The sequence below is a fragment of the Corapipo altera genome, unplaced genomic scaffold (genome assembly GCF_003945725.1).
Source record: "Corapipo altera isolate COAL_440 unplaced genomic scaffold, ASM394572v1 24, whole genome shotgun sequence".
Classification (NCBI taxonomy): Eukaryota; Metazoa; Chordata; class Aves; order Passeriformes; family Pipridae; genus Corapipo; species Corapipo altera.
The window spans coordinates 2,222,906-2,246,515 of NW_020884903.1; the positions used below are offsets into that span (position 1 = coordinate 2,222,906).

General features: G+C 36.8%; 1 protein-coding gene across 10 annotated transcripts in view; it reads left to right on the forward strand.

The window, feature by feature from the left end:
* PTPRM (protein tyrosine phosphatase, receptor type M) overlaps window positions 1-23,610 on the forward strand; it is a 459,625-nt gene that overhangs the window by 405,495 nt on the left and 30,520 nt on the right. For all 10 annotated transcript variants that reach the window (XM_027650889.1, XM_027650890.1, XM_027650892.1 and 7 more), the window contains 3 exons: window positions 738-814; window positions 3,593-3,629; window positions 20,084-20,181. In XM_027650889.1, the coding sequence (XP_027506690.1) occupies window positions 738-814; window positions 3,593-3,629; window positions 20,084-20,181 (212 nt within the window). The remainder of the gene's footprint in view (window positions 1-737; window positions 815-3,592; window positions 3,630-20,083; window positions 20,182-23,610) is intronic.

Genomic DNA, 23,610 nt, shown 5'->3' on the forward strand with positions numbered 1-23,610 from the left:
AAAAACGTTGTGCTTTGTTGTTTTTGAACTGAGAGAGTCAAGAGGAGCTTATGAAGTCTCAGAGAAGAAAAAGTCCTACCAGCATACAGATGTTGTTGTGCAGGGTGGGGAACTAGCCTCTAGCAGTGTTACTACATCATAAAGAAAATGAGGCAGCCAACATAAAACAAATTCATGCCATGGTGTTTTGGATTTGAATTTGGAAAATAGAGTTGGAAATGTTTGTACGTTCCTGGATAGATATAGATGACCACAGTAGAGGAAAATTCAGTGACAAAATCATTGTCTGGCTGCTTGGGTTTTGTCATTATTTTGCTTTCTGCTCTACTGAAAACATAATGAGTTTCCTTCAAAAACTGTGAGGTGGCAGTATGTCTTGTAGAATAACTTCAGCTTCCTTTGAGTACTGGTAGAAGCATTTCCAAGTGATTAAACTTTTGACAACTTAATGTTATTTTCTTGGCAAAAGCAGGGGGTGTCAAGGCAAAAATCATAATTGTAGTGGGTTGCACATTAGAATATTTAAGATGTTCATACTGAAAATCAGAGGGGATTTAGAAAGCCTATGAATGACTGAAATGAGGTTTAAATGTAGATACAGTGTTTTCATGGACAACCAAACAAGACCAAACTTGCAATTGCTGAGGTTTTAGTTTGACTTGAAAGGAATTTTGAAGGCTTTTTTACCGAATGTATCTTTAATTACTTTTTTTTCCTCTCCATTGTTCCCCTTTCAGATGATCATTCTCGAGTGAGATTGCAGCCTATTGAAGGAGAAACAAGTTCCGATTACATCAATGGAAATTATATTGATGTGCGTATACTGATGTAGTCAACAAGCTTAATGTTGTGTTCAGTCAGGGAACTCTTATTATTCTCACATTATTCATAATTTGTAATAGATATCACAGCTAATATCAGATACTAACATTGTTTAGCATTGGCAAGTACTATCTTTGGAAGCTAGGTGTACACTGAAGGAAAAAAAAGCCTCAAAGGTTTTGTCAATGAGTGAATGAAATTAGTCATTTCCTCCAACTGCCACTGGACTGAAACCTTGCCAGCAACACTGTATGGCTACTTTGCCTGCTGGTGCTTATGTGGGCTAGCAAAATGTTATTTTCACTTTCTGTCAACAGCTTGGCATCATTCCACATTTAAAAGAAAGCTGTTTGCATATTAATGTGACAAAACTCTGTAATGCCTAATGCAGAGATTTGCAGTCTCTTGTCATCTCTGCACTTTAAAGTCGCCTTCAAAGTATATTCTGCAGCTGTTAACCAGTACTTCTAATGCAAGCAAGACATTTCATTAAATATGTAGGCTGTTTAATTATTGAAAGTGGCTTCTTTGTTCATTCTGCATCATGTTAACTTAATGTTTTACATTAGAATAAATTTTTAGGAGACAAGGTGTTTTTGATTGAAAGAATGAGCTCAAAACTAGAATTGAAAATCATTAGAAAGCCAATATTATCTAAAACCAGAAATCTATAGATAGCAAAGATAATAATTTTACTGTTTACACGGAGCGCTAGATGTAAGGGTAAGTAAAACAAGTGTTGCTTCATGGGAAACTTAGTCTGCTGAAGACTTCTTGTTCATCAGTGGCATCTTTGAAAAATGATGTCACAGTTTGCAGTTCAAATTTAATTACTGGTATGAAACAGGAACATAACAGATGTTTTTTCTCAAAATGTGGAGGAACTAGAGGTATACAAGAAAAGTAGGTGCTTAAGTTGTAACGATCTGAAGTCTGACTCTGACAGAACTTTATGAAGATACCTCCTTCTGTTGATGTCTATAAGCATGTTCAAGAATCAGTAAGCTAAGCTCAGATTTCTGCTCAGTCCCTTCCTGTTTGAAAGAATAGCACAGTCACCAAGCAGTAAAGGCACGTACAGAAATATATTTAGTTAGATGCCTCACTAAACTCTGAAGGGAGTAATCTGTCATGAAAGGAAAGAGTTCACACTAGGGACTTATATTTGAAATCACTTTCACATTTTCTCCAACATTTAGAATTGTTCTCATTTTATGCTGGTAGAATCTTCTTCTGTGAGATTTTGATCTAACTCTAAAATATTACAAGATGTGAAGAATAAAGATTTATATCATACAGTCTCATATAAAATGCTGATAGATAGTTGCATAGCAACCTTTTTTTTTTTTGCTTACAAAGAGTACAAGAGGATGGGGAGAATGTGGTCCTAAAAGCAACAACACTTGAGCACCAAAAAAGTCTCTCCCTCATCCTCAGCAGATGGCTTCATTGCAAAGCTTGTAGGACTACAGGCATCTTCCAAAGACAGCTCTACCACAAAACACAGCATGTTTGTTTATAATCTTGCTACTCAGGTTTCCATGGGAAATGCTGCTTTTTCTACTACAGAAGCAGCTTTAATTTTGCTGTTGCGTGCAGTTATTAGTAGAGTTGTCGTGTTGTTAGAATAAACATGATAATAAGGGAATGACACCATCACAGACACAATGGTTATGCTGTATTTCTTCCCTTTTTTTTGCTTTTTCACTGGGAAATAGAAGTGTCTGATCCCAGCCACTAAGGATTAGGTAACACACAGCAGAAAAAAAAAATCTGCTCTTTACCTCTCTGAACAATTCTCAGTTCAGATTTCCATATTTTGCTTCAATGTCATATAAAGAAATCAATTCTGTAATTCATGTTATTATTTCTGTAATATTCAAAGTATCTTCAGTTGTTTTGAGTCTTTCCCACCTTGTATCACTATAATTCCCCTTGCTCTTTTAGAAAGAAATTGCAATGGCATGCATGCTACAGCCTTAAGTTCTTCCTGTTGATGACTCACAATGCATCATTACCATTATTCAAATATTAACACTCCTACAACTGAATTTACCAACATCTAAACATTTGGTGATGCTCCCATCACATCAGAAACTCAAATACGATAAAAATCCTATCATTACATTTTGGCAATGTTGCAAAGAAGACATAGAGTATTAATCTTTATTGCTTGGCCAACTTGTGATTAAGTTGCTCTCATCGTCAGAGAAACAGAATTTTTTATGTACTTCCTGTTTAGATCAGAAAAAGTGTATTTGTACCAAACCATTTAGTCAAAGAATTTACCTTACTTTTTACTGTTCAGAAATAAAACATAAACAGCTCACCATGGGCACAGTGAACATCATCCTCCCTTTCCCTTCACCAGGCTGAATGTAAATCTGACATTCCTTAACTGTTAAAAAAGGGATAGGCTTTGCAGTCAATAGCAATAGGTGAAGGTATATCTTAGGCTCCAAGAACATCTGATGCCATTAGCTGCAAGTGCTAGAGAGGATTTCATGCTGTTCATTTTCAGCAGAGCCAACAAGGGACTGAAAGAACATACTACTTCTGGCCCTGAATGTACAAGTCTGCAACTTAGGTATCTTGCACAAAACACATTTGTTTCTTGTTTCCCTTCTCATTTGCCCTTCCTCAATTGGAAAGAACTTTTGTATGTGATACCTGTACTGATGTTTCCTGAATATGATTCTAAATGAAATTTCATTCATAGGAACATAGCCAAAGTGCATATTGCTGATTTTTTTTTTCCAATTTTTTTTAGGGTTATCATAGACCAAATCACTACATTGCCACACAAGGTAAGTTTATCACCCTTTCTTTTTGGTTATGTGAGGCTAAGAGGTTTTGGTACTTGGATTGTGAATTATTCTGTCTAATATGCATTCTAATATGCATTCTAATATCCAGGATAGAGCAGGCTCAATCACTTGAGTAGAAGCAAAGAAACTGAATTATTATCAAATTTTCAAGTATTTTAAGTAAGCAGTCCTTTACCTTTGTGTTAAAATAGGTTTTGAGTAAAAAAAAAAGGAAAATACATCTTTTTTGGAAGAAGTTACTCAACATGTTGTTACTCATGGAAAAAGAAATTAATCGTGGCAGAAACATTCAGTAAACTTTTCAGAGAGACAACAGTGTCATGAAAGTGTATATTCTCTTAACTGTTGAGTGATAACTAGGCTTCAAGTCCATAAAATACAAAACTGTTCAGCCAGCAAGTTTTGGTAGAGGACCCAAAGACATTTAATCACTCTCAGGGGGATTCGTCACAGGGCTCTACGGAGACAGTTTTAGAGGCCATCATTTAAAAGCTTGCTTGTGAAAAAGAACCTATTCTTTTGTCGACACACAAATTAATTTTGAATTTGTACTTGTCTTGAAAGACATAATTTGCACATTCTGATGCAGTCCTTATTTATTTTTTGGTCAAGTTCAGAGCTGGAACAAATGGGAAAGATGAGTCTTCTGTGAATGCTTAATCACAATATTGAACAATATGCCAATCTCCTGCTTATGCTTGGATAGCATACATATGAAAATTTGATTCCTCTTCCACTACTTGGAGGGAATGGTTTCTGTAATAGGTAGTCTGTGCCAGAGCTTCCTGCATTTTTTCATGGATCTGAAGGACCTGAGCTACACCCACAAATCTTATTTCAACCTTTTAAGGGACCCAACTGGAGTACTGGGTATAATATGCTCAGAATAATCTTAACGTGTGTTGTATTTAGAGGTTACATATACTTTATAATGACTTTTTATCAAAGCAGATAAAATGTTGGGCATGTCAAATAAGAGCTCTTGCTGAGATTTCTGTTGTTTCTTAAGTATCCCAGTCTGCAGCCTCCAGTCCCCACTTCCACCAGTGGGAGGCTTGGTATCTCTACGTTGCTGTACCTTAGCTCTTCTCAGTCTCAATTGCAGTAGTACTTCATGTCAGATGACAGTGTGGCAGGACACGGACCTTATTTCTAGAACCACTTCACCAGTGTCAATATTACACTTTTAGACCAGAATTTTACTCTTTTAGAATTTGTGATCTTAGCTACCCTCCCACTTTGTTCCTTAGTCCACAGTCTCTGCACACAAGCCAATGTCCTGGTTTCAGCCAGACAAAAAAGCAGGGCAACATTTGTTTAATTCTCTTTGGGATTTTACACCTTCTCTTCTAAGAAGTAACGGTTTGATCCATTTAACCTTTAGCTAACAATGCTGCAGTTTTTCACCTTTAATTGAAACCAAAATAAAAAGATAAACAGTTGGCATTTAGCTTGTAGTTTGTAATACAGTTTTTATCTGAAAGTTCACCAGAAGATCTCCTAGACAGTTTTCTTATAGACATATGAGATCCCAACCTGAAGCAAGTTTAAATGCAATTTAATCATAATTTTTATCAGAATCATCATAATACTTGAGTAGCAAATACCAAGCTTGAGGTTTTGTACTTTCAGATCTAAAAACCAAGTATGTAATTATGTATGAATAATATATTGAAGGTCCGTGTACCACATCCACCAGCAAGTCCCAACAGTTTCTTTGCCACACTTTTTTCTTGATATGATGTCAAGAAGAGAAGTATAAACTAATCTTCTTCCAAGATGTAAAGGATATATAACTGTTCCAACTATCAATTTTTGGGGCAGGTCTCATAAGTGTGTAGGTGCAGGTAAGTGCACACAGGGATACATCTCAAGGATGGAGAGATGGTAAATAGCCACGCATGCCTCCCATGGTGCAGTAAGTGAGAAACTAATTCTTCGAAGAATATAAAGTTCATTTTAAAATGGGCATACAATTTACAGCAAGTTCAAAATTATCTGGCTGGATACATCTTTAGCATCTTACTTTTTAAGGCCAGTTGGAAAGCAGATTTGTATATCTAGTTTGGAGGAATGAAGAGCACTGATCTCAGAAGGTTTATGTGTTCCGTGGCCTGATGAAGAAACATGAGAAAGTTTCTTTTCCTTCCTCTGTCTCACCTTTCACATCATCAGAATAGGGTTAAAAACGTTCATCTGCTTTTTATAGTTCTCTGCAATTTCCTGATAGATGCAGCTGTGTAAAGGCTAGTTAGTGTTATCTCCAATATCCCAGTTTTCTGAAAAAGCCTTTGCACAATAGTAATGCTTCCATTAAGATGCCATCTCTGTCTTTTGCAAAGTTGGTAATATAAGGGGCAATAATCTCCTAAACTTCTTTAAGGCTCTGAAAGGAAAGACGTTTGTCTCACATGTTAAACAGACTATGCCTCCAAATGTCCCAAAATGATGGTCACAGCATCAAGCCACAGTTCAAGAAGTGCTCTCAGGCTCATGGTGCAGTTCTTAGGGCTGTCCTGTGCAGGGCCAGGAGCTGGACTATGATAAGTTGAACTTCAGGATATTCTATGATTCTGTTCTTTGTCTTCCTTAGTAGTAAGCCTGTCACGTGCCACAGCCTGCAGTACAGCCAACCATGTGTATGCTCTATTTTAGAACACACTTTCATATAGATATGTATGAACACATCAGTGCAGCACAACAGTTAAGCTGCGTGTTTAATTCCCTTGATGTCTACTTTTCATCAGTCTTTAAATAACTTTTCCCATTCTCCCTTTTCTCCTCCACAACAGCTTTCACAGGTGCACTTGTCTATTGTTCTTTGAAGGAAAATATCATTATGTGAGTCAGTGTTAAATCTCTGAGGAGTTAGAATGATTGATATTTAATTTTCCCATATTCTTCTTAAGCTGCATTCAACATATCAAGTGTTAATGAGCAAATATAATTGTTTGAAGTGAAGAAGTGGCAAATTTAATCAGTTTGTAATAGACTACCAATCTGCTTTTAACAGAGCTGGGAGTTGCCTAATCACCTGTTTATTAAAGTGTTACTGCTTTCCACACTAACCAGAGTTTGACATACAAACTGGTGGATTTCCACCTTGGCATTTATAGCATCCTTTTGTTGATATGATTTAGGGGTGAAACATTTTTTAAAAGACTTTCCTAATTGAAGGCTTTCTCACCTAAGAATCAAAAAAGATTTTACTTCCATTTTTAAGAGTAACACATTCAGAGCGTGCAATTTCAATTATAAAATTAATGTCAATTTTCCTTTATGTGGTAAGTATAATGTGAGGGGTAGACTGAATTTACAGCTAATAAAGGCTTTTGGTTATCTGCTGTATCTAGCATCAGCAGATGGGATCTGCACCTGAGTCACCATGATTAGAAAGAATCCCTTGTCAAAAGCCAGCATATTGGGTCATGCAGAAACAGCAAGCTGGTGCAATTTAAAACTCATTATTTTGCTTTACATATCCCTTGTTCCCATGGATATATGTATATTTTTTTATAGCAAAATACCGAGCTCTTGTATGATCTGTTCAATTTACTGGCAGCTGGGGGGGTTTTTTAACAGGAGTTGGGTAATCAATGAATTTTAACCAGGTCTGTCAGTGAGAGCATTGGGTTGAATATCCATACAATACTTATACACACTGCTGAATATTCTGACTACTGTATGACTGTTGATCTTGCATGTCTCACCTTGATTACTAAGCAGGAAAAAAAATAATTGGTTTTGAATTCACTTGTTCCTTGTGTCCTGAAATTCGGGTAGTTAACTGAGCTATCACTTAGCTTCTTTTAGCAAGCCTCTGTCAAAGGTTTTGTGTGCTTCCTCCACCACAGCACCAGCAACTAAATTGTGAGTGACAAACGAATATTAATATAGTTCTACAGCATCCCTCATTGCCATTTCCTCCAGGGCTGTTTTTCAAGCAGATCAATCACATGCGAAACAGCAGATACTTGCATGCAACCTGCATGTCTCTGTATATAAAGTACATTCATTTGTGCATCTCAGACTTTTGAATACTCCCCACAGTTCAGATTGTCTCTGCTTGCTGCAGCATGCAGAGGAACCGGATCTAAAATAATTTGTGGAAGTACTTCAGAGCATATCTTAATGACTCTAAAAAGTAACTTTTGAAAATAAAGCCATTTTAGAAACAATGGTCTAGTGTAGCCTTTCAATCTCTTTTTTTTTTGTTTGTATCCAATTCTAAAGCAGGTGCTAAACTGCTGCCTGAATTGCTTATTATGTAGAGAGACATCAAGTTAAGTTTCAGTCAGAAAGAGTTTTTTAAGGAATAAGTTATAAACTTTTGAAAATAAATATTTACAATGGAAATGTTTACAGTCTTGACTACAACAGAATAAACTTGCCACTGTAATAACCCCTTTCATATTCCTTCTCTTTTCTGCAAAATACTTGTCTTTTTTCCACACGTGACTGTATATGTTTAGTGAACATTTTATTAAGGGTTTTCAGAAAGAAAAATACAATTTCTTTCAAACTGAAAGTTCTCTTTTAGGCATCTGAAGCAGAAATACTGCATTGAATAATAATACTCTTAACTTCCTTGGCATGTGTTTTGTTTTTATGTTGCAAAAAGTTGTCAAAACTATAGCAGTGTGGAAGCTCAACACTTCTCTTTACAAAGAAACTTTTGCTTCTACGGTTTTAGCCTCCAGGTGAATATTAACATTTGAAATTACTTCAGGGAGAAATGAATAACAGAAAAGCAAAATACTTCTACACAATTTTTCAGCTTTATAGGTGCTGTCATTTTTTGCAGGATGTAGGACTAAAACCAGGCAGGCTGTTTTCCTGATATATATATGAAGTGATCGAATTCTATGTACCTGTATTAATCTTGAAGATTCAACTGTGTTTGATGCTATTCTTTACTTCTTTAAAATGTTGTTAAGGTGGTTGAAGCAATCCGTCTTCAGTGAGGGATATGAACCCGTTCTTAAGCACCCCCTTTAATGGGTGAGGCTTCCTGAAGCACGTCCTTCATCTGTTTTGCAATAGTGGTGACAAATGCCAAAGTTACTTTTTGCCCCGACCCAAACACATATAGGAGTAATAGACCCTTTTCATATGGAAGTATATTTCAAGGTTATATTGTAAAGTCATATGGCAAATTCACATTAGCTGTCGTGGTACCATTTCCCAAAAAAGACTGATGAAAATGATTACAACATTAGAGCTTCTTTTAAAAGTTGGTACTTGAGTACAAAAAGAGACAGTGTGTACTAGAAACTGGTAAATATCAAACACTTTTTAACAGTTGCCACTTTATGGTCCACGAGAATACCAGAGTTTCTCTTTCTCTTTTTTTATAATAGGAGATTTTAGGGATACCTATCAGAACACTTTATCTTTCACCATTTTTGTCATTTCTGTATTTTTCTGTCTTTGTCTTAATCAACTCTGCGTTAGTTTTGTTTGTACAGGGAATGAGACACCTCTGTTGCTTACCATTGCTTAGAAGACTGTAAATGCAGAGCTAGCATAGTTTACTATGATACAAAGTTGACTTAGGCTTCGTTGCAGTGTGTCATTTCTCTGAATCTTTGCGTATAGACCAAGTGAAATGGGAGCATTGTTACAAAACTGCTGATAGATTCGTTACTGGATGGAGGCACTTCTTCACATGTTTGGCTACATTTTGCATAGAATACATGCCCGCCTTTCATAAACCTTTGGAAATTCTTTGAAAGTACAAACAAGCTCTAGATATGTTATAAATAATTACTTAATATTTATTTTCCAAAAAAAATTCCCAAACCCCATGCAGGCTGTTCTTTCACTTGCTTGTTGATGCAGCTTGTGAAACAACAGTTTGAGAAACTGATGATTTTTCTGTAGTCCATTGTCAAAGCCACAGAGGAAGGAAAAGCAATTCTTCCTATCCTCTCCCCCACAAAGACTGAGCAGCACTAAATCAGACATAAAGGTCTTCAGAGCATATATAGATCTCTTTCTCAAAGACAAGATATTGCTTTGATTTCTCTGTTGTGAAATGAGTTACAACAGACCTTTGCATATCAGAAGTAAGAAGTAAGAGAAATGAGAGATTTCTGTAAATAAGTAGGCAGAGGTGAATCAGGCAAAAGGAAATGTTTCAAGGTTATAATGTAAAAAATACAAGACTGTGTAAAAAGTAATATCTTTATGCTCTTTAAAAAAATGTGACTATAAAATATATTCTGCAAACAAGGAAGTTAGGCTCTTCCTGACACTCAACAGCTGAGCAAACTGTCTTGTGAACCAAACACTTTCAGAAAAGAACATTATGGAGGTGGCCATCTATTAATGCTGCTCAGACTCTTAATTACCTATATTATGAACTGGAATCCAGTTTTTTTGCCCAGACAAAAAAAAAGATGATGTATACAACATCAGCCTTATAAATTAACGTACATGTCTGTATTTTGGGCAATGCAAATTATGAAAACTTGATTTTTGATGATAAGTTTTTCATCCTTGATGAAGAATCAGTCATAAATTGGACTTGATGAGGAGGGTACCTAGCACCCTTGACAGAGTAGTGTTTAAAGGCCTGTTAATCAGTGAAGCCTAATGCTAAAGCAGAAGGAGCAGAAAAATTTAGTTTGTCAGGAAAATCACAAAGCATCCTTTTTTCTGTAAAGTTTACTTTCCAGCTGGTCTTCAGCAGCCTGAAGGAAGAAGGCTTTTTGTCTTCTCATTTGCTGGGGAAAAAAAAAAGAGTGTAGCAAATTTACAAACAGAATGTGTTTCAGAAATAAATGTATCAAGAAACAAATAAGGCAGCTCTTTTTTTGTCTTGTCACCATATCCAAATCTTTGAAACCTGTCATTTTTTCTCTATTATGTATCCTTTGATGGCAACTGAAATCTCTGTGTTGATATGGCCACTAGTGAACATGACAGTTTGGTTGATTTTTAAGCACTGGCTTTGGAAAAAAGAAAATATACAGGCTTATTGGATTAATTTCTTTCCCTGTCCATCTGTATTCTTCCATGCAGATGCATATTCAGATGTAGACTGTGGAGATTCCCTCTGCTGCTACTAATCTCCTTCTGTTGCAAGCATACTCATGTTACTGTGTCTGTACTAAGCACAAATACATTCGGCATGTTAGAATGGTTTTCCTTGTTTACAGTGTACTTCAAATACTGTAGTCTCCCATAAAATATAATGAAAAAATAGAATTAAAATGTTAGCATTTCCCTTTCCTGCTTGAAAATAACCAGTGAACATCTCCCTGGTGAAAATAACCAGTGTGCTCCCCAAAAAATAACAAATAATAGTGCTGAGAGAATTTGTTGTCATGCAGATTTAATTTTTACCATCATTATCTCAGTATTAAAAGGAAAAATATCCAATACACATTTGTTTTTAAGGACTTTCATATGTATCTTGATCTGGATAACAGCTGTTTGCTACTGACTATTTCTATGACTGAGAAATGAATGTACCAATGATCTCTAGCCTTAAATAGAAAAATATATTGTGAGTGATACATCTCACTCATGAGATATCTATCAGGACAATAAATTGAGACCATTTTTTTTTCTAACATTTTTACTTAGGCTTTAATATAGACTAAATTATCTTGTTTGTTCATGTAGGTAAAACGTTCTTGTTAATGCACTTAAACTCCCAGTACAAGTTTAAAAAATACAGCATCTGAATATCTTACTCACATGCATGAGCAATATGCCTTCACAATAAGGTCCTTGGGGAAAAATAAAAGAAACAAGTAGCCAAAATGAACTCATATTTTTGAACTAGAGAATAGTGATGATTTTATTACATCCTGGTGCTTATTATTGACTCAACATGAAAGTAGAAAGTAGAAATGCAAAAGACTAATTAGGTTTTTTTGTCCATTCCCTAAGGAACTTTCTACTGAAGGGGATAAAATGATCTTAAACTTCTCATCCATCATCAGAATTCATTCTGCATTACAAGTTGATATGAAGAACACAGTCCAACAAGTCAATTACCTAAGATTTTTGTTTTGGAGAGACAGCATGGTTTTTTAAAAAATAAATTCTCTATTTGTTAGTCTTCCCAAGCTCAGATGAGCTATTTAGAATGAGTGATTAATAGGTATTCATATTTCCGTGATGCAAATCACACTTATTGAGAAGTATGCACAAATTAGAAATAAAAACAGCTTTCTTAGTGGAAAACACTGATTCAGCTAAACTCAAACTTTCTGTTGGACTGCTTTCACAAAGAGAGTTCAGGTTTGAACCATGGTCTCAAGGTTCTTGGAATAAGCCTTCAGTCAGAGCTGTGACCTCAGACAATACCTCATGTTGCTATTTGATCTGTATCTCAGTTTCCCAGATGAGTCACCTATCATTCTCCCAACATGCTTGGCTGTAGTGAAACAATTACAGTAGTAATTGTAGTACATAGAGAGAAAGAAGGTCCATGTGGGAGTGAGACGTGTTTTTCTGTAGCCAGTACACTCCACCAGAAAATACATCAAGGCCTCTGTAATTACAGTTATTCAAAGTATTCCAGTTTCATAGAAGAAGAAACTGAAACATGCTCCCTGCAAGCCATTGTCTAGCAGTGCTGTCTTAAAAGCTGCGGGGTAAAGATTCAAGGCTCCAGCCTTATTCAGGTATTCCACAGCCCTCACTAGGGAATTCCTAACCCCCAAGAGTGCTAAATGTAATTCAAAATTTGAAAGATACTGGATTTATCCAGAATATGTTAGTGAGGAACAGACCATTCAACATCCCTGCTGTGTGGCAAGCAAAATTGTGTGAAAGAGTTCTTCAGTGATAATGGATGAACTACATTAAACTACAACTACACTGATTTGATGGGGTGTTTTTACTTTCCTGCAGTTAAGATAGAAAAAGCCACTTTCTTGAATGGCATAAGGATGCATACATGGGTGTTAGTACTATGTACACAGCTTTTATTGCATTCAGCTTTGCCTAATCTCAGGCTAACTGTATAAATCTGGACCATTTCTGTTGCTGCCAGTTCCTCTGTTCCCGGTCTGCAGTACTTCTGTGAATAGTCAAACGGTGTTATGGAAATGTGCTATTTATTCTTTGGGAAACCATATGACATTTTCATTTTATTTTGTTCGTATAGAACAAACTGAGCTAGTATTGGAAATTTAGCTGTGGAGAAATGTCAATCAATAAGTGTGTAACACTTTATTAGATGGAAAATTAGCTGGCAGCATTAGCTGCAGTGTTATAAAAAAGTCTTAAACAGCACCTGTCAGGAGTGCACAAATAAAGTGTGGTCTCAGACTTAAAAATAAGTGCAGCAATGACTTGTTTCTGAACATGGTGGAAATACTAATGTGGAACAGGAACCCATAAGATTAGTCAGAAATGGTAGAGGCTGGCATGTTGTGGTTTCTGTATATTATACCAAGACTGTTCAGTTCATTCAAACCCTACTTTGCTTCTGTTGTCTTCCAAGGTATGTTTGACTTGTGACTGTGAGGGGCATGAACACCTTCTGTGTATTCATGGGCATTTAATATGTAATGCACTTCTGCTACAGTGGAGCTCCAGTCCCAGACTGGGATTTCTAGATGGTACCATAATGCAGACAAAATAATGCATTGAGATGTGCACTGTTCCAGTAAAGAAAAGAAAATACCATGTGGTATTCCAGAAAATAAATACCACATTCCCCCCATCTGACTACCCTCAGAGTCACTGCAGAATCGGATCAGAGGAAATGCCAGCAAGAGAAATTATCCAGCTCTAGCCAACAGTTGATGTGTATGTGTATATAAATACTCTTATAAAAAAATGTATTTTCAAACTGATTGTCTAGCTTTACGAAATGAGCAATTTTAAAGAGAAAAAATCCTCTGGAATAATCAGTTTTGTCATTACTCAAAGGATATATATTTTTAAGCATCTCTATATTAAACTGGGAATTTAGAATGGAGGGTTTTTTTATTTTAGCTATCTGTGAGACAGTTGCCTGTAATTCATAAAACAGTGGGACTCTGACTTATCACTACTGTACATTGTAAATAGCAACGTTTTTATTTTCTTTTCACATTTGAAAAGCGATGGAGAATTTACAGAATGGTCTTCTGCTTTTCTTCTTCCTGGAAGAGGTCTATAGTGCTGACTCTTTAAATATAGGAGGAGGTGGTATAGAAAGCCAGCCAAAGCACTGGTCAGTCTCATGGGAGCTATAGATAGAATTTCTACATGCTCCTCAGTCACTTAGTAATGTAAGCCTTGTTGAAAGCTAATGGGACTTGAAAGCACTTTGAACATTTCATTTTGTGAAAGCCAATTTTCACATATAGCAATGTGCAGGCAGCAGGGTTTGCTGACTGGCTGGCTCAAAGCAGGTAGGATTTAGTTTGTGCTTGAAAATCAGCCAATTACTATTCACTCTGCTGTCCCTTGGCTGGTAATGAGAGAAAGCTGTGTTTTTCCAGAGCAAAGGATACAGTAGAAAACCTCTATGTTGTCAGTAGCTGCACTGAGCAGGATTAGTCCCGATAAAGTATTTCAGCTTACTTTATAAGCAGCATTTTCCTGAAATGTCAAGCTAACAAGATTCAGTCAGATCTCCTTCTTATTGACAATCCATCTAAGTAAGAAAATAATGAAAAACACATTTTAAATTCATATCTCAGTCCTGATTAACTCACTTGAGTATAGCTGAGGTGACTTACTGTAGAACAGTGTTGCTGCATACTGTTTTCTTGGGGGTCTTGCAGTATAGGGTGGTAGCATTGCAAAAGGCAAAAAAAAGAAATGGTGGACTGGCTACCACTCAAATATAGATTCTGCATATATTTTATATGCATGGTATATTCTGAAGCCTGGGTTAAAACTAGTGTTAGGAGAAAGAGAACAATTTTATTTACTTGGGAATTAAGTTCTATTAGAATTTTTTCTTACCAAATGGTTTCTTTTGTTACCTGACTATGAGTTAATTACTACCTCTGCAAACAAGTGCCTTCTCTGTGTGCGATCTCTGAATTTACTATGATCAAGAAATTGTTAAAATAAGGTCTAAAACTGAGGGGCAGATTTTTTCCATACCTCACATGAGAATAACCATAGCCTCAGCCTTCCTTACTGGCTTAACATACCTACAGGGAACCAACCTCACTGGTAGTCCATCCACTTCTTTGTTTATTTATATTTTTTCCAAGGCAAGAGCAATTTCTAAGAAAGTTTTATCAGGAAATCCAGCATAGCTGTATAATTACAATATACCCCTGCTGAAGATTGTGTAACAGTTAAAATTTGTAAGCCCAGAGTTGGAAGGTGCTTCTTAAATGCCACCACAGTCAACACTGTAACTCAAAGGAAATAAAGGGATAAAAGCAAGTATGTATTTTTTCAGCTCGTTACACATTGAGATTCTTTAGTGCATAAAATGTGTGGGGCTGGAATCCACAGAAGCAACAAATAATAAGTCATACTGAAGTATGACAGCTAGAAACCAGCAATTAATAAATAACACTGAAGCATTTATGGCCAAGTTTTGCCAGTAAAAATGTCTGTTGCCTTTTAGTGTGCTAATTGTGACACTGATAGGCCTGCAGGAGACTTCAGTAAAAGTGAACAGGTGGCTGGCACTGGGGTATGTTTTACTCTGGATGCTGTTTTAGTTTCTGGAAAAGACTTGGGAGGGCTTTAATTAAAGCATTAGAAGACATCCAGGTTATATGACCTGATTTTCTTTCATCATTACATTCTTGAGAACTAAAAATACAAAAGACTGATCTGTATGCATTTGGATAGCTATTGGTGAGCAGCAGGCCCATATGGTTTATGATATCTTGACCACAGTTTTATCCCAGATTTCAAAATATTCACATAATAGGAACATACATACTGTGCCTATGAAAACACTCCTGTGTAAGCATTTAAAGTGTATACGTTATGGTAGAAAATAAATGTCTAAACTGGTTTTGAGACAAGTTAGGGCAGAAAGACACTTGCGGTGTGGTTGCATCTACTCACTGGGAGGAGGTTTTTTGCACTCTTCTCAAGATGGATTTTAACTGCTGCAGGTATAAGTCTTGCATCTTGTCAGTCCACTGCCTCTATCAGCACATACTTATGGCTCCCACTGCCCATGCACTGTCCCTGGGGAGCCTTTAGAGCTTAAGGGTATCTATTCATTTTCTGCACATTTCTAGCTTTAATATCTATCATTGAACTTGGCGGACCAAATGTTAGCTTGTGGATTTGACATTCTATGCTAGAAAAAATGTTTTAGAAGCTATTCGTTCCTTGTTTAAGATGCTTTTCTAGAAATTGAAAAATTACCCATAGATTTACAAGTCCTGTGTCTGAGTAAGTATCAGGTACATTTCAAGATTGAGGTTTTACTTGTTTCGTGGTGTGCTTGCTTTCTTTCCTGTATTCTGCGCTAGTTCATCACTTTCAATCTGATCACATACCCCAGTAGCAATACTGGTTGTTCAAACTGGGTCTCACAATAGCAAGCAGAAATAAAGGCTCTAGAAATCTGTGTACAAAAGCAGTTTCTTAAGAGTTTAAACCATTCTTAAAAGCTGTGTGGTGTTCCATTTCCTAATCTTTGCATTCCCAGAGCAGCAACTAACAACTGCTGGCAATACAACTAGTGGTAGTGATGTATACAACCAATTGTTTCTGTTGAGTTTTTTTCAATAATGCATTTAATTAGCTAGGGGTTTGGAGGTTTGACTTCTTTTTCTTCTTTTCCTTTGTTTTTCATCTTCTGGTTGCAGTATGTTTCTGATTTCTTTTTTTTCACGGCTGAGATCTTTGATACTGAGATCTTTACTACCTGAAGGGAAGTTCTAGCCAGGTGGGGGTTGGTCTCTTCTCTCAGGCACTCAGCAATAGGACAAGGGGGCACGGGCTTAAGCTCCACCAGGGGAAATTTAAGTTGGATATCAGGAGAAAATTCTTTACAGAGAGAGTAATCAGGCATTGGAATGGGCTGCCCAGAGAGGTGGTGGATTCACCATCCCTGGAGATTTTTAAACACAGGTTGGACATGGCACTGAGTGCCATGATCTAGTAAATGGACTGGATTTGGACCAAGGGTTGGACTCGATGATCTCAGAGGTCTTTTCCAACCCAATCGATTCTGTGACTCTATGATTCTATGATTCTATACCAAGTGCTATTATGTGGACCTAATGGGGTATGCTACAGGCTGACTGTTAGGTAGCACAGTACCTTCTCTTCAGAACTTCTCCTTCTGCAAGGGGGCAACTGCTGTAAATAGCCTTTCTACCTGTTGCGCACACATCTGTTAAGTTGATGCTTAGAACATTTAGAGTCTCTTTCTCTCCCTGCCATGAGTGTATGGAATCAGTTTGTTCAGGACAATAAATCCTCCAACCCTACCTGGTCTCTAATGTTTTTCAGTTCTCACTGGAGACAAGTAATAATTTATTCATATGTCAGAAAATAATTTTTAAAATGTCAAGAAGAAAAGAAAAATGGGGCATAGAAGAATTACTTTCTGAAACTTTAAGGTAGGTTTTGGGGTGGGATTTTTTTCTTTTGGTGTTCTGAATACGAAAGAAGTTTGGAGGCTACATGTAAGAACTGGAGAGGAAAAGCAAGAAGACAGATGAGAATACATGAGGAGAGGCGGGAATCCTGTCACGCACTTTTAATTATGATTTTCTTATCATTTGGACAATAAGACTGAGAAGAGCATACTCAGCACTGCAGAATAGGACATTTCTCCTAGAAGTACTTTGAGAATTGAACTTGAGAGACTTGTCAGAGCTCAACTCTTTCCCTGGCCTGAAAAAAAGCTGCTAGTTTTTCTGAAGATTTATTTTTCTTATAACTTATTATCTTTTTCTTTATAGAGAATGATAAATTCAAGTTCTACAGGAATAAATTAATGTTTAGGATCTCTTCCCAGTTGTAATGTGTGATTTCAGGATTTGAAATGCAGGAATATTTTAATCATGACAAAATTATGCTGTCTGTAGGGAAAAAAAATTAAATCAGGAATAAATTGTTACAGGTTATCCCAGAGCTGTCAAAAAGAAATGACTGTTACAAAGTGGGGCCCAACTGTCTTGTACCTCAAGTGAATCTGTTGGAAAGAAAACTGTATTAATGCATAGAGAAACTTGCTACATTGCCCCTCAGTTTCTCAAAGATTCTGACTTCTCACAAGGGGAAAAGAAAACTGTGTGGACAGAAGATCTTTTCTTACCTTTCCTGCAGCATTACCAAAAATACATGAAATTTCTTGAAACGTCTCATAGTCCCGTGGAGACAGAATGCAGTGGAGCCATTTAGATTTTCTCCATTAAACCAGGATTCTTGAAGCAATAGTGTTGTTATTTTTTGTCCTTGATCAAACTTGAATAATAGTAATAAGAGGTCATGAACTTGCAGACTCTTTCCAGGACACTACTCTGTGTAAAACCCTAATCCTGTTTTTAGCAGTGGTCCTTACAAGATGATAGCAATAGTGGTTTTGCTTAATACTTGTTTGAAATTTGAGAGAAAGGAAGATGCTATACAGAGATAGTATTTTCCTGCAGTGAATAGAATAGTCTCCTTCCTTTCATCAGTAGGAGAGGCTGACACAAACCTTTCAATGTTGTTGTGACTGACACACACACACACAAGCTAAACTCTCACTATAATGTATATTAATTATATTACTGTGACATTCAAAATTGCACTTGGACCATGACTGTATTACATATCCAGGACACTTTGGTAGAAGTAAAATACTTACTGTAAATTTCCATATGATGGAGAGTGATTTAATTCTTGTCATAATTCAGAAGAAATCTCACAAAAGTGTCACTTGTTCTTGCCGTTAATTAAAAGAAAAAAAGAAAGACGTCCAGTTTTGCAGCTACAGCATCATCTTGAATTTAGTAATTTCAGAAACTGTAATTTTAGGCTCTCCTGTTATTTCTGCTTTAAGACCTTCTGACATTTCTCATGTTCTAACCATCATAGCTTCCTGTTATTTTAAATGGCTTTTTCTCCTGTTACATGAACAACCAAAACAATTAAAGAGAAGTTAGGTGACTATGAGAAGACTTGTGAAACTTATATGCAGCATTTTTGAAGACAGATAAAATAAGGGAGAGAATGCATAAGTTCTTTAAATGATCTATGCAAATTATAGATGATAAAATTATCGTTCGGAATTTTAAAGTGTTCAGAGGTTTAGATTATTATCTTTTCCTTAAATTTGAGTTCAGAGTAAGTTATGTCATAGCTGTGGTGCTACTTGCCTCATGAGTTGGTTTTGGCTTGCCTATAATATCACAGTGTCACAAAGTCATAGAATGATTTGGGTTGGAAGGGCCTTCAGATATCATCTAGTCCAACCCCCCTGCCATGATAATATAGTAATAATGTATAATTACATTTTCCACAAAATACTTTATTTCAAGAGTGAAGATTTTATTTTCAAAGGGAGCTCAAAGTACCAAAACATGGGTGCAAACTACTGAAATCTGTCAGTGTATGGTTTTGTAACGCTTTAAGAGTTTTTACTTCTTTACTAAAGGAACATTTAGGTCAATACATTATCCATTTGTTCTCCAATTAGCTGATTTAAGTCATTGCTCTAAATAAGCCCCTAATTGCTTACTCTAGTGTGACAGTTGGGTAATGGATTCAGTATGGATGTTAAGTTTATAGTTTATATTGTTTATTCTTACTGGCTCAGTGATTTTACAGCAGTGGTTTAAAATCAGAGTGGTACTCCAAACACAAAGGGTGGGGCATGTAGGCCAGAAACAGACAGGACCAGGCATATGCAAAGTGGTGTGGTGGTTCTCAACATTTTACCTTTCTATAGCTGGTACCCAGCTTCATCACAATGCTGGAGAAAGCCCAGTGTGTTCATCTACAAAAGTGCACAGGTTGTTCGGGAAAGCACTGCAGAGGACACGCTGCCATGGCATGTCAAGTTTCTTTGCCACTTTCCCCACTGTTCTGCAAAGTGATATACTGCAGCAGAAAAACTTTTTCACTTCAGGAACTACAGTTTAGGAGCTGGGCTAATTTGATGGATACTAAGAAAAATATTAGAAACCAGGAAAGGCCACAGAGTCCATTGAGGCTCATTTCATTCCAAATACACCTTCCCTAGGTTATCATCCAGTTGTTAAAAAGAAAGAGTAATGTTATCCATTTTTTATAATTGCACTTCTGGGTATTATGGAGATAAATACCTAAGCACTGGAGAAGTAACCTTCTTTCAGAACACTATTTCAGGAGGAAAATACTTAAATGCAGATAGGTGGGTTGACAGAAAAGAAATTAACCGACCCTAAATGAAAAATATGATGATAGTGATATGAATATATGTGTATAGTCATGGCCTCTCAAAGTTCCCCAGAGACAAGCTTCCAATCATGAGACTTTCTGATTGTAACCTTTCATTTGATTTATTGTTTCAGGGCCAATGCAGGAGACAATATATGACTTCTGGAGAATGGTATGGCATGAAAACACAGCCAGCATAATCATGGTTACTAATCTCGTAGAAGTGGGAAGGGTAAGTGATTTTTGTACTTAAAAAGATGAAAGACATCCAAGATGTTTGCTTATGGAAATTAAATAACAGACCAACAAATGCTTATATACTAAGTATAGCACATAAAATATTTATGACTGCCTGTGCTAAGAGGTTCGTTATCAATTGTTTTTAAACGTGCCTTGGATGCTTGGCTTTGATAACATTTGCACAATAAAAAAGTAACTGATAAAGCTGCATTATGTACAGCAGAGTCTGCAAAGACTGCCAAAGAAAGAAGGTGCCATATCTTTGTACATATCTCAGATATACCATTTCAATTACAGAAATCCAGGAATTTGTTGCAGAACAAAGTATGGAATCATCGGGTCTTTTAAGGGAGGCTAAGGGGATTAATTCTGAAACAGATGTCTGGGAAAAGTAGTTGGAAGTATGAAATTGCTTCATAGTATATTAGTCTAAATCAGTCTGGTTTGTTTGGGTTTTACTTCCTGTAAGACTTCTGAACTAATCCAGCAAAAATTAGTTTTACTCATTTGTACACTAAATTTGTTTATCAGGAGGTTATCTTCAGGAGCTGCGTAGTAAAGGAATGCTTGAGTTACCTGTTTGATACTGTGTACTTCTCTTTCTTTGCTTGATAACTTCTAAAGTAAGCCTCCTACACAAATCTTTATAGCTAATTTTGTTTTCAACAAGTATTGAATGGAACCTTGTTCTTTGTTTCCCACAACTGTCAATAACTGAGTCTTTTCATTTTACTGCTTTGTCTATGCACTGGTGTCTTAGTTCTCATCTGGGATGTTTTTCCAAGAAAATTTTCCTGGGAACTTGGCATACAGCTTTCATTTGGAATGAAAAAAACCCACTGCTTTTATGGGAACTACTGCAATTATTGTAAATCGAAGTGTTGAAATAAGAAGTCAAGTGCACACATCTCAGTGTGAGCTGCATGGTTTTAAGAGATGTTTTTAATTTCATGCTGGTGGAGTGTCTGATACCCCCTCTGCCCTGTGGCATTTGCATGAGGAGAGAGAGAACTGTTTGTGTGGTGTAAGTTTAAGTCCTTTTCAGCAAGTCCAGTCTTACAATCTCAGTTTATTCTTCCATAGGTCCTTTGTCAACTGATAATATAAATCCTAACATTTAAGCTTGAGCTGATATATGCTCAAGCACATATCAGGTGCTAGTATTATTTTTAGATATAAAAAAGATGGGGGTTTTGACTGCAATTAACACCTGCTGCAGGAACACATGTACAACTAATTGCAGAGACAGAAAAGGATCATGGAGGCTGCTTCCTCCTCAGTCCCTTGAGCAAGGAAAAAGGTAGAAATAGCAGGATGGTCACATATCAGTTCAAAATGGATGGATTTGTAAGAATAGGAGACTCTCCAGCAAACCTCATTGTTAAAGCTTTATACACATTCATAAGTACCGAAGTGGACAACTTAAAAAGGGATGTTTTCAGGGTATGAATAAACAAGCCTGAGAACAAAAATAGCATACTGCATGAAACCACATACTGTTTTCCTAAAGTCAGTATTTGAAAGCGCCAATTAGAGTGAACTGTCGGGTGCCAGCAAGGGAGATGCCAGTCTTGGTGCCAGTGTTGGCAGCCTCCATTCTCAGCATTTAGGTACACAGCACATTCCCTTAGCAGCAAATAATGGTTTGTGCCACTGTGGAGATTTCTTCAGGGTGCAAGAGTCCTAGTGGGATACAGATCTGTGGCTTTGTTGTTTCTGGCAGTGGTAGAAATGACTTTGTTCTCACTTTCTCTGGAGGCCAGCATAGGTGAGATTAGAGAGCAGAAATTGAAATGAGCTTTTAATGGAAATGAAATTGTATGAGCCACAGAACAATGCAGTCACTCCTCCATTGGTGTTTTTGTGCCACTCCCAGAGCTGGAACCATCAGCAACAAGGAGGCAAATTACAAACACACCATCTGTCCCACAACCCCTAACACAAACTCGGTGCCACCTTGATTAGTAATGATTTTAATGGACCTTTTGGTAGCATTCCTGTAGGGCAAACTTTATAACCTTCCCAAATTTGAGGGTTTCTATTTCAATTGCTATTGCTGGTGTAAGATTTATAGGAGTCTATTATTTTTATTTTTTCACCCTGTTGACCCATTGTAAGCCGAGGAGGAAAATTCCCTTGTATTTTTAGGAAAGAGGGATATTCATTTAACATGTTTGCCATACAGCATACAGCCTTCATGAATTAATCATCGAGGGGGCTTATGTGTATTTGTTTACCAGGACTGACTGAATAGTCATTAAATCCGTGCTAGGAACTTGCTTCTTGCCCTGGAGCATTATGCATCAGGACTGTTTTAATTGCGGGCAGAGGAATCACCATGAGGCTGTCCCTAATGCAAGCACCTGCTGCAAATGACTCAGTCCCCACATTACCCTCCAGCAGGGTCCAGGTACATCAGCCAATATCTGTCATTATCTGAGGCACACTTGTCAAAACCACACATCCCTTTAAGCTCTTGTGTGTTCCAGCAAGGGACCCTTGTCAGTGTTTCTGGCACCTGCAGACTGCTGTGCACCTGGTATTTAAATGGCACCGAAATGTGTTTTGGTTGTTTTCTCTCTTTAATGAACCCACCTCAGGGACATTTAGCTCTTTATCAAGTAGCCTGTTACCCAGTCACTCACATTTACACTGCTTGTGTGGAAATTCAGAACTCACTTGCGCTGTTACACTAATCCATCTGCCAGAAGTCTTATCACAAAATCTGCAGGGCTCCCTAAGGAGACTTTTGTACTGATAATTTAAGCTAATGATTTCTAAACGTATTTAGTCAGTTTTACGAAGACCTCATTAGAATGTGACTGTTTATTAAAAATCTAAATGAGGTCTCACAGTCATTTAGGAAAATCATTGCTGAGTTGCATGAACGGTTCTCTGATAACAGATGATGAAGCAGTGTTTAGTTGAGATTGGCCTAAGCTGACATAAGAACTTTTACAAAAAAACTCTAAACAAATAAGCAGCCCTTAAAGCAGCCTCAAAAAAAAGTCCCTGTCTTCTTCATGCTGGGGTCAACAACTTTCCACTCACAATAAAGTTTACAAAAAGGAAATTACAAGTAATTAATGGTATAATATACCTAAATTTTTGTCCAAGAATCAGAATTTTCCAAACCACATACTAACGAGTAAAAAGCGTAACCGAGAATCAAGACTCATAAAATTACATCAGTGTGACAACAAGCTATTTCAAAATAATGTATTTTGGATTATATTAATGCAAGAGGCCTCCATGCCCATGTTTGTAAGTGAAAAAGCAACTGAAGATAGTAGTGTAATTTCAGGGAACATCTTTTCCTGAGGAACTTAGCATAATCTGGTAGATTATTCTAGAAGAAACAAAAGTTTTTATCCCACCAGTGTTGGGGTGATCAGAAAATAGACACAGGAGAACATCTTGC